A 12,621-nucleotide genomic window follows, 5' to 3' on the forward strand; every position below is an offset into this window, starting at 1 on the left:
TAACTGAGTTAAGGTTATACATCGATATATTTTTAAGACAACATAATTACAATTTAGGAACTTAAGTTTTTTCTATATGGCAACTTGTAGGGTTCTACCATTAGCAAGTGCAAGATAAGCCACAGAAAGGGGAAAACAATAAAGGCTGGTGTTGGAAACAGTTTGGTGTGTATGTTTCTTTAAATACAACTACAATCACTTGACTTTCAAACAGTTTAACTTTAGCTTTGAATTTTCTGTCTTACATCATCTGTTTTTAAAACTACAATATTTTAACAATGTTGTTTTACATCCACAGATCTCAATGTAGTACCTTAATTGTAAGTTAAAGGCTTTTTACTGTGATTTCAGTATCACAGGGAACTTTTTGTAAGACTAGGAGAATAACCTTAACCAAATGACAGCCGGGGTAATTATATTCTGACTACTTGAAACAGTGGGACTACTTGCATGAATAACAACTACTCGAGTGAGTAAGTTCCCGTCTCCCCCCAAGGACATCACTTTAAATTCCCTCTGCAATTTTAATTGAATAAAGATGTTTTCCACTTCCCATCTTAAAAGGTTATGTAGCGTTTCCTTGCACTGTTAAACAGCTACCATACTTCTGTGTTCTTTGGCTTTTTCCCTGCGTCGTTACTTTCCTTGGTTACTTCTGTTTTGTGGTCTCCAAAGAGTGATATCTTGAGGCAAAATAGCATTCAACAATTTAAAAATCAGACTTTTTGCAGTATGAAAACTGCACAAATGTGCTTTGCTTCGGGAAGAGCATCAAGGGGTAGCATCTTTCTCCGGTATCGCTGCTGTAGGGAGGTGCATCCAAATTACCCTTTTTCAAATCACTAGTCTTCTAGGGCAGAGCTGAAGCCCCCTGAAGTCAATAGAATTCATTCAACTGAGTCCAATGGGCATTTGATCAGCCTCCTATGCTAAATGGAAATTTGTTATAAGAGCTGCAATTGTTTCATGAATAAGCTCCAAATGTTGGGAGAAAAACTGTCTACCAGCTTCCTGAATTCTCTCCCCTAATTTACCTTTTATAGTACCATTTATTCAACTAAGTCAGTTCTTCCTTGGAGCCTGGCAATATTCTACCTAACCTTAAACCAGCGTTAATAGTTCCTTTGTTGCAACTTTTTCAACTGTCTAATATCTGCCTGATTTCCACTTCATTTTTTTTAATCTAAAGTGCTTGAAAAAGTAATTTACATTCTGATACAAACTCATCTTGTTCCATTTAACTCATGTAAAATACTAGTCACGTTGTAGAGCTCACCATAGCACAGAAGCTCCTTTGGGAAGAAGTGTAATGATTTATTGGATTCTGCTGATTCAGGATATTTACCACTCTTACTTTTGTTATGCCTTCCAGCCACTGTCACTAGCAACCATGGAATTCTTTTGACACATTTACAATCTATTGTTGGGTACTGAATTGACTTTGTTTGAGCCCTAGTCATGATATTGGTCTGCAACAGTTATTGTGGATTGCTATAGCTCTGAATTTCCTGCTTTGTGATGTGATATATCTCAGAAATCAGAATCAGGACCTTCATTCACCTTATGCGTTAACATGTAATGTGTTATTGTTATGCATACAATATTGGTCCCTTCGATGAAGAATGCTATTTTTCATTTGAATGCGTTTTAATAAGTGTTGTTGATCTTAACGATCTCTCAAAGTAGTTTGCTTATGAACTGCCTAGTTTTCCATTGCATGTACTTTGCTATGTAATGACAGATGTTAGACACAAACAGTTGCTTAAAAGAAAATTTTAAATAGTTTTACAATCATTAAAATTTAATTTGTCAAGGTCAAATTTAATCTAATACAGAGGTGAAATGTAGCCTAATGTACAACCCATGAAATATTTAAATTTCATGATGGCCACGAAACTTAAGAGAAATATTAGTTTCTTAGCTCTGTGTGTATGTGTCAGTCAAAGTATTGCAAAACGTCTGAAGGCTTAATGTTAGCGAGTTGGAACTTTGAGCCCATCACCTACCACACAATTCCCTCCCTGCAGCCAATAAAACTGCAGCATGCAAATTAACTGAATAGTGCTGATTGGGTAAGTTACTTCCGATGTCACAATTACATAACTTAAGAATGACTTAAGCTACTGATCTAGCTCTGAGTAAAACTGTAGAAAGATGATAGTCATTGTTAGTAACTTTGTTTAATTACAACACAATGTTCTGCTGTTGTTTTTTGTTTGGTTGTTTGTGTTCTTTGTTTTTTAAATATAGCTTAATCGAGAGCTGTAGTGTTAATGCATGTATGTGTGTGCAAGAGAGGATTTTTGGCTCTCTAGGGACAATGGCTCTTTAGCTACCAGGCCCCCCCAAAAAGTTATAATCTGAAGACAAGAACTGTTGAGGCCCATTTTTAATTATTTTTTGGGTTAAAATTTAATTAAGTTTATTTCTAAATCATTAGAAAATGCAGTCTTTGTTCACCATTACATGTGTATATTTTAAAAAGGAAACACTATATTTATCATACAAAACAATGAGGTTGAACCCCTGCTTTAAGTGCAAACCTTAATTAGGGTGACTCCATAATATTTCGCAACTGTAGAACTACGTTTCTAGTCTCAGTTTCTAATTTGTTACACATTTAAAAAAAAATCAAGAAACATTTCCTCTGAGTTGCTCTTGTCTGGTTTAAAAATTGATCATTTTAAACAGGTTTTATTCTAAAGCACCTTGCAATGCCCATATGGAGGGAGCTGCATAAATATATTCTGTTGTTGTTACCGAGGGAACCAGGTTGCTGAGAGAGTATGAAGAACTGCCATGACTTAACTCAACTGCAGATAGTTATCAGCACAACTAAGGACTTTCAGAGGTCACCCACAACATTTATCTTCCTCCCCTCCCCACTCCAGCTCAAATCTCACTGAAAAGATAAAATAGGGGATGGAGGCAAAGGAGACCCTTTCCCATTAAAAAGAATACTTATACAAAGAGAAGATCTAAGGATTTCAGACAAGTCTTCAATCAATTGTGTCACTTACCAGGCCAATAATCTCACAGGAGGCATTAGAAAATGACTAAAACAGATACTTGAATGTGAGGGATTTCACTTACACCCTGATTCTGAATTGTAATATCTCTAATACGGATTTAAGAACCTTGTCCCAGAAGACAAGGTTCTTTGATTATAGTCTTCATTTGGAAAAATCCCCCCTTTTAAACTATAAACTAGCATAATGTCATTTTCACCCATTAACTGCAGCGTATTTATACATTTAGGCTGCAGTTCAGCAAGGTGCTTCAGCATGAGCCTAACTTTAAGCTTTAATAGGACTTAAATTGCTTAAATTTAGGCATGTGCTGAGGTACTTGCTGTACTTGGTCCTTAGCCAAGAAACAGAATATGAGTGACTTATTTTAAAATCTGATGTGGTTTGAAAAGTTGTTTGTCAAATTAACGGTAACATAATCTATGTTTAAACTATATCATTACAACTTGGAAGAAGGAAGTCCAGACTAATGTAAAAGTCAAGTCAGCAATATGTTTCTAGAGCTTTACCTCCTCGGAGATCAGACAATAGTAGTAAGATATGGAACCAGAAGTCACTTAAGAAATCAGATGAATTGTAAATGAGTACATTCTGATTGGTTGCAGTGAGTTCCATATAAAGCTTGGGATATTTATAGTATTTTGTTTTTTTTACCTCTAACTTCATCTCCCCTTTACAATTTAGTTTAAAAGAAAAAACTTGTTACAGTTTTGAAATTGATAACCATAAGAGTTTTATAAGTATTTCTGAGAAATACATATATTTACTTCATAATTCCATTAAGTTGTTTTTCTGCCTCTATATATAAATATTGACTTCAATGAAACTTCTCTGGTCAATAAATCTTGCTGGTAACCCAAAGAAGTCAATATACAATACCTGCTTGTGATCTACAGACATTTTTCCAGAAGTAAGGTATAACATATTATACAACTTCACCCCAGCCTAACTCCATTGAAATCAGTTTAAATAATGCTTCCACTAGAGTTATAACATGTTATGTCGCCAGAGTGGGTGTGTACATATGTGTATTTACATAATCTTCCTTTACCTGCATCTGCCATTACTATATGTATCAATTTTATTTATATCTATTTAGCTTTAAGCCATAGATGGTATGCATAAGTATGTTCCCTCCTAAGTGGAATGATTTTCTTAGCACAGATTAAATAGCATGATTGTATCAGAAGAGAGCGGCAAACTAAAATGTTACACGAATTATCCATCTAAATCATGCAGCATGTATACCTACAGTATCCTATCTCAATCAGAAACCTCACTATATGAGTGAATAGGCCATTAAAAATGATGCACCTCAAAGTATTACCCTTTGTACAAAAAAAAAAAAAAGCAGAAAAGGCTAAGTAAGCACTAACCACCTCTTTAAAAACAGAAAATAATTACATGGCAACAAGTTTTTTATAAACAATAAACATATGATTTTGGGATTAAATACTCATTCAGGTGAGGTATGTAATAATTTGTGTCTCTAGTCCACCACTCATGAGTGTTAAAATGATCCTAAATCATAAAAATAAAGTATGCACTTTACATGTATACACTTGGTACATACAGTATTCTGCAATGTATTCAAATAAACATAGTCATTAAATGTGTAGTCAAATATTTCATTGTGTGCAAGGAATATCCATGTTCCAATTATTTTTTCTTAACATTGTTCAAATGCGCTATGGGAATGAAATAGCTGTCTCAAATGAGAATGTAGTCTCCCAAAGGACATACATTCATATGAAACTGATTACAGGAAACCTTTTCACATTGATGTTGCAGCTCTATTTCAGATTACTATGCCAAGTTCAGACTTTATAATAAATAAGCACACAAAAAAAGGGGTAAGGGCTATCCACTTGTTCTCTTCAAACAAGTAATGTCTATTTAGCCCATCCTAGGCAATACTATGGGACAGTTTTGGTGTTTTTTAAAAAATGTATTTTATATATAAATGGGCATGCTAATGTTCAGATACCAGAACAGTGTCTAATTATCTGTTGCTTGATTATAGATGGGGTAGTAGTGTTATATCTTGGCAAAAGATAATCAACACATAGAACCAGTTACATGTAAAACCAGTTACAAAATTATAATCAACACATAAAACCAGTTACAAACCCAATGGTTAGATGTCTGTGCTTTTTATGTATTAACACTCAGCTCTCCTGAGATAAAGCAATGACCTTTCTTTTTGACTCACAATGGGAAAACACTCTGCTCATCAGCTTACTACTGCTGAAGCCTTGTTGTTAGTGTGAAGAATCAAGGAGATGTGTAGTAAGGTAGACAGAACATTTCAAATATTTGAGAAGTATTAAATTCTATTTCCAGCAGTTTGTCAGTTCTTGTGATTTTATTAGAACTGTAAACACAACCTATATTTAATATTTCATTAACAGGTACAAGTACTTCAAAAGGAGTATTTTTATATTATACAATTTGGTGGAGAGGAAATTTAACACCTTGCCCACCAGTTGTTTTTCCGGTTTCTTCTTAAATGGGTGTTAATGCACTATCTATAATTGTCATGCAACAATAGGTCTGTTATGCTTTTAATAGGATTTATTTCAGGTAGAAATCCACCTAACATGGCTTACATCAAATGTAATATTATTCTATGTATCTCAGTCAATTTTAATTGTATGTCACTGTCTCCCATGTACAGTCTGTTGCAATAGGTAAACCCATTCAGCCTCTTTTACTTCGCTATCCATATGCATCTATCTCCTTATTTTGCTTGTACTACACACTAACTATGGGCTTCATCTAAAAGCTATTCAGAAAACTCTAACACAGCATGCAATTTATCTCAACTCAGTTCCTTGCTTTTAAAAGTTACATAAAGCAAAACAACAACATTGCTTTAAAACATATGAATCACAGCACTACTTACAAGCACTTCAAAACCTCATAAAATATTCACTACAGCCATCCCCAGCATCAGATCTGCTGTGGTCCCAAAGACACCTCGTTAAGTCATATAATACTTCCCTGAAGGATCAATTCCTGCAGCAACCTCCTGGGCTCTACACAGAGTTAACATTTTAAAGCCCCAGGTAGGAAGAGAAAAATCACATCTAGACTGTTTTCTTTTAACCAGTCCTAGGCCTACATTAGATAAATTACAAGCCAACACAGCAGTCAGCCCCAGTGCCACCGTCCCAATACATCTCCACTCTCAGTGCTCTGTTTGTAGGAGGCTGGGAAATAATGCAGGGATGTTCAATAACTTCCCAGGCTCCACATAACTTTCCCACTCACATTTCACACAGCGGTTTGGAGAATATATTCCAACAGACTGTTTACCTCAGTGGGCTGCTTCGGGACCTTTGGCTAGTTTCTTTCCTCCCCTATCCTTTGGGAATTTCGCCAACAGATCACTGAAGCTCACACCCCACGCCTCCCTGGACTTTGCTGGAGGAGCCCCAGCAGGGAAAGGAAAGAAGGGGAATCAGAAGCTGGCTTACATGCTCCAGTTGGTCTTTCCTCCTCAGCCAGACACTGGCACTGAAGTCCTGCTGCTTGACAGTGCTGTAGAAGTTGGCACCTACTCTGGGGAGGCTCGGGGATGGCTCTTTGGGGCGGCTCTTCAGCCTCAGCTGCTCGAAGCCCTCGTGGGGGGAAGAGGCGAGCCAGTCATGCCTGACTTCCATCTTGACATGACAAGGCGGAGTCCAAGGAAAACCAGAGGAAACCAAGGAATTAGGAGGCACCAGGTTGGGGGGGGGGGGAAGAGGAGAAATAATTCAGAAGGGAGGGGGAGGGAAGAAGAGCTGCAGGTGTGGACGGGGGAGCAGGAGGACTCAGGACAGGCCGCTGTTTGTTGCCCTCGCCGACAGGCAGCTGCAGTCCGGGGCGGGCGCAGCACCAGGCGCCTCCTCGCAGCACTGGCTGGGACCCGGGCCCGGCGAGAGCCGGGGAGGGACGCGCGGGGTGGCGGTACCGGCGGCTGCTCCGCTGCTGCTGAAGAGGGAGGGGCTGGGCTCCCTCTCCAGCCAGCCCGCAGGTTGGTGCAGTGAAGGGGCTGGAGCTGCTGCCGCCGCCTCGGTCCCTGGCATTAGTTCAGCTCCTCCTCCTCTCCAGCAGCCACCTTTGGGGAGCACTTAACAAGCGGCTCCCCTTTAGGAAAGGAGCCGCGCTGCCTGCTCCCCGGGGCGCAGGCGAGGCGGCGGCTTCCCCAGAGGAGCGGAGGTGACAGCTGCTGACGGCTGAATCCAGACGAGCTTGTCCAACGGGCGGGAGACACCTCCCCCGGCCCCTCCCCTTCTGACCGGCCCTTTCCTCGGCTGGCCAAACTTCAGCGGCTCCCCAAGCAGGGAACGCGCGTCCCCCGGCTCCAGCCCGGGCCCGAGCCACGTCTGCCCCGTCTGCCGCACCTGGGCGTCAGCGGCACCGGCACCGGCACGAGCAATCCCTGAGCATCCACCTGTGGGGAGCAAGCGCCCCCGCGTGTTGCACGGTCCCCTTGGGACCACCCTGCGGGGGAGAAGGAGCTTGGACGGTCACTCCCTAGGGGCGGGCAGCAGGACTCAGGTACTGTGCACTTCGAGGCGCCTCCCACCCCACCTTCCACAGACTGGAGCCTGGACTCTTGGCCAGGCTGGCAGAATCAGCACCTAAACCGTTTTGTTTGAACTCGGGAACCATGGCTTTGTGGGAGCTACAGCTTCCTAATGTAGCCAAGAGGATGACAAATGAGCCACCAGGGGAATGATCTTTGTTAGACACTACCCCAAGGAATTCATGCTGGAAGCATTGGTTCAAGACAAAACAAACACACACAAAGGCTGGTAAAGAATCTCAAGGAAAATCTTCTGCTTTTTCTGCATGCAGGTTTTTTCATAGCTGTTTCAACAACTCTAATAATATATTCGCATACAATACAATAATGCATGCAAACAATGGATGCATTTATAGAACAACTTCCATTCAGAGAGTTTACAGACATTAAGGGATGAAGCCTCACAGTATCCCTTGAGCGAAATCACTATTACCCGTGTTTGACAAATGGGGAAACTGAGACAAAGAGTACTGGATGAAGGAAGGTTGTGCAGGTAGTCAGCTGCAGGGTCAGGCACAGAACCCAGATTTTCGGACTCAAGGTCCTATGCCTTCATCACAAAATCATTGATACTTTATAAGGTCCTACCTACACTGATTTAAAACATGACAGAAATCTACAAAAATGTCTCCAACGCTACAGCTTGCAACAGCTACTGAAGTGTTCTGGGCCATTGTGTGTAGAATACTCAGTACTGTTGTTCTTTTATGAGGAAATGAGTCATTTGTTTTGATTGTGATCTCTTTGCTGTTGTCCTCTGTCCTCTCTTTTAGTACAGGTTGAAATATGTCAGTATTTAACAGAAATAAACTGAGAGGAATTTCCTTTTTCAGGGTGCAGAACCAGCTCACTAATTGCCCACACTCTACAATGCTATATTAAGCACAGACAAGAAATTCCAACTCCCTCATACAGCACTAAGAAATAATTATTGTAGCTCAGAATGGAATGTCAGTTTCTGATGAATGTTTGCAGGCAGATCATTTGTGAAGAGAATTAAAAAGTTGTTTTGGTAAAGAATTAAAACTGATGTAGTTCTACAAATAAGGTGGCATTAAACTAAAATATGATATTGTGTAGTTAACTGAAGCTACCCTTTTAAATGGTAAAAGTAGCAAGACTAGACAATGAGACAATTTAAAAAAGTTCTGTATTAATTGTGCATGTGGGCTCAATCCTGCTCCCATCGATGTCAATAGGTACATTTCAGTGGTGGTAAGATCAAGTCAATGGTGCATTTAAATCATGATGATGCCAGTCTGAAAAAGAACTTTTAAAGAAAGACTTCAAAGAGTAAAACCAACTATGGAAGTAGCTATGAAACAATGATCCAATTTTCTTAGTGTTTATGAAATACAGAGAGAAATAAAAATGTACCCAGCAGAACAACACAACCCTTTATTTATATCAAAGGGGTTTGGTGACAATATAAAAATGTAGTGTTTTGTTCTAGTAGTAACAAAAATACATGATAATGTTTGGTTGTGTTTTATTTTTTTGACGACACTTGGGTAACAACCGAAAATACAGATGCTGAATGTGAACAGTTTTCACTCAAAAGTTTATAGGATTCACACTTTCCCCAATAGTTTGAACTTCTCTGTATCTTTCTCTGTCTGTTCTCCTGACAATACAGAAATGTGGGTATTTTCAAGATGCAGCAGCAGCTGGCCAGGGCCGGTGCTTCCATTAGGCGACCCTAGGCGGTCACCTAGGGCGCCAGGATTCGGGAGGCGGCATTTCGCGCGCTCCCCCTGGGGCGCACAGGAGCTTCGGGTTCCGCTCCCATGGCGCCGCTGAAGAAGGACCCTCCGCCGACGTGCCACGGAAAACAGCGGCAGGCAATTGAGCTACCGCCAAGGTTTCGGCAATGACTGCCGCTGTCGCCTGCGGCATTTCGGCAGAGGGTCCTTCTTCGGCGGTGCGAGGGGAGCAGAACCGGAAGCTCCCGCGCGCCCCGTGGGGAGCACGCAAAATGCCACCCCCAAATTCTGCCTAAAGCGCCAGAAACCTTGGCGCCACTCCTGCAGCTGGCCATCACACTCTTCCATGCCCCATGGAATCGTAACGAGTGGAACATTGGTTCAGGACCACACAATGCCATTGCACAGAAGACAGCCCAGGAGCACCAGAAATCCATGAAAAAATATGTAAATACATGGAATATCAAGGGTATGGCAAAGTACAGCACACCCTTTGACCAGCGCACATGTGGCACAGCACAGCTAGTATGGCTAAGCTCAAACTTGCATATACCCTATATAGGCCAGCATGTGTGCGTGCAGCTGGATAACAGGGACACATGTTGGTCCATACTGCTGTTCAATCAATCAACCCAACCCCATTTTGGTCCATGTAAATGCCACACTCCTACACTAGTTGTGGGTAGAGCTGCTTCAGCTATTAATATGTTTATATTGCTACCTACAGCAATCCTGTCTTGTGATGTGTTTTCTATAGGAAGTTTCATGGTGTTTCCCAGGCATCATATCAAGTACTTCAGCTTTTCCCTAACTTCTCATCTTTGCATGGGTATTGTTTGGTACCACTGCAGGGTTGTGATCTGATGGGGGTCATACAACATAGTTACTTATTAAACCCTTTAGTGGCATGCCAGGAACAGCTTGCTACTGTACTTCAGTGGATTCCATCACTCAGACCTCCCTCTTTATAGGGCCAGCTTCTGTACAGTGGTTTGCCTTTCCTTCCTTCCCTCTCCCCTCAATAGTCTCCTTCTCTCTCCACCCCTTTTCACCAGCCCCAGTTGCAGTTCCTTCCTCCAGCCAGTCCAAACAGCTGCTAAAAACTGGATTGTTGGCAGTCACTTTGGGTCCCCAGTCTACAGGATCTCTCTGTTCCTGCTTCCTTCCCTGCCTGACAGTTTCAAACCCCACTGGCCATGTCTTCCACTCCATTCTCCCCAGCTCCAATTTTCACAGCCCTGTCCTCCAGATAACCCCCACCCCAGCTTCTGTGTCTTCCCCTCATTTGACATTAATATCACCCCTTCCCCTATTCTTGATTATTAATATCTGAAAGGGGGGTGTTAATAGCACTAAGGCTTTAGCTGTATTTCTAATTTAGGTGCCTGTGCTGCTTTTACCACTTCTGCATGGTGGCACATAGCTCCTATGACTCACACACATGCATCCGACGAAGTGGGTATTCACCCACGAAATCTCATGCTCCAATATGTCTGTTAGTCTATAAGGTGCCACAGGACTCTTTGCTGCTTTTACACATTAATAGAAGTTTTATCATTTCATACATGATGGCCTTACAAAGTGTTACTGCTTCCTAATCCAATGCAGGATAGGCTTTCAGTGGGAGAGTCTAGTCCTTTTACTCAGCCAACTAACTTGTGTGAAAACTACAAACTGCCTGTCTTCACTAGTCTTACCTTGTTAGCTAACTCAACCTAAGAACACACCTTCTTTCCTATTAAGACAAGGCCTTCAATCACCACCAGTCCAACCTGAAGGGACCTGCTAGGCTATGACACAGGCCCACCACTTAATTTTACTCCCAGTCTGCTGTATGCAGAAAACTAACTTGTCCAGGCCACCACCACCACCTAACCCAGCCTAATTTAGAGCTGAGACAAATTCCTCCTAAATCAATCAGTTCTGCCGTAGGTCACTATTTCCAGTTCACAGTATGAGCCAAATTAAGCTGCTGCCTCTCCTTTTCAAACAATTTTCAAAATTACCCATACATCTGCTCCTGCCAAGACCCCTCGCATCTATGTCCATCTGACTGCTACAACAAAAATGACTGGCATTACAAGCATTGTACTAATGTCATTAACACTGAATTCATGTCACACGTCATAGAATAATTTAGTTGATGGTCACATACACTTGCCTACAATTTTCTCCTAATCACTGGCTCATCCCACGACCCAGACATACTGAGATATCTTTTGAGATTACAAAGTAACCTACAGAACTCTCCTTTTCCTGGCACTATGAATCCATGCAAAACCCTAACTCTGGTAGCATACAAGGGAAAGAGGCAGTACACTGGCCCCTTTTCCATGCACTTTTAGATGTTCTATATATTTCACCCAGCCTATTGTCCCTTCCTCCCATCAGCATCACTTGGGCATGTCATACAGAATGGGGACCAAAAGAATCAGTTCTTCCACCTGAATGTCACACATCTCTAGTTGCTATGTGTTGTATTAGAACTGTAACACAACTTGGGGAAGAAAGTGGAAGAAAGTCTAAGGGAAAAGCTGGAGTGACACATAGAAGGTTGCAAATATATTCTATGTGGTTCAGGTCCAGGGCCAATATATAGCATAACTAGTATTATGCAAGAATTGCCTATCAGACAGAATATCAGTACCAACAAACTAGACAAATTAATCAGGAAACAGAGGCAGCAGCTTCACACAGTTCAGAAAACAAACTATCTTCATTGTAAGGCAGGAGATGTCAGAACTCAGCTGGGGTACTTGCACTGACTGTCATTTGGATATAAATAATTTAGCATTTTTTACATAATTTAGAATCTTCTTTAGGATTTTCAAAATGAGCATAGAGTCAGACAGAATAAAAAAAGACCAAAAATTCATCTAATGAATCTCATAATCTGAATTCAGATATTATCCTGCCAATATGATGAAGTGTTCAGATTACTTTGGAGCTATCAGTCAAGATTTTGGCTTTTCATGCTACCATTCCCAGCCTCCCAGCTACTGGCATGGGAGAGTACTTGGGTTAAATCTGCACTCCAACCTCAGATGCTGTGGCAGCCCTTTGGATCTCTGAGAAACTGAGCATACGTTAGAGCAGACTGAGATACACTAACTTTTGCCAGAGGCTGGACCAGGCCCCAGAAGCCCTAAGCAGAAAATGTGGCATATCTTGCTTCCTCCTCAAAATCATCTTTAATTTCTCGCCGCCCCCACTCTTCAAGATGCCCAGGTACAGTTTCAAATCTGGACTTTATTAATTTCCATCTTGCATCTTCAAATAACATTCATTAGTAGCAAAGACTATTGGGGTCAGATTC

At 41.2% G+C, this 12,621-nt stretch overlaps 1 protein-coding gene across 2 annotated transcripts in view; it reads right to left on the bottom strand.

The window, feature by feature from the left end:
* Positions 1-6,800, bottom strand: part of PLD5 (phospholipase D family member 5) — a 280,023-nt gene extending 273,223 nt beyond the window's left edge. For both annotated transcript variants that reach the window (XM_045011366.1, XM_045011372.1), the window contains exon 1: positions 6,509-6,800. In XM_045011366.1, coding sequence (XP_044867301.1) covers positions 6,509-6,694 — 186 coding nt within the window. In that variant the 5' untranslated portion in view covers positions 6,695-6,800. The remainder of the gene's footprint in view (positions 1-6,508) is intronic.
* Between the last annotated feature and the right edge of the window lie 5,821 nt (positions 6,801-12,621).

This window comes from Mauremys mutica, chromosome 3, assembly GCF_020497125.1.
Source record: "Mauremys mutica isolate MM-2020 ecotype Southern chromosome 3, ASM2049712v1, whole genome shotgun sequence".
NCBI lineage: Eukaryota > Metazoa > Chordata > Testudines > Geoemydidae > Mauremys > Mauremys mutica.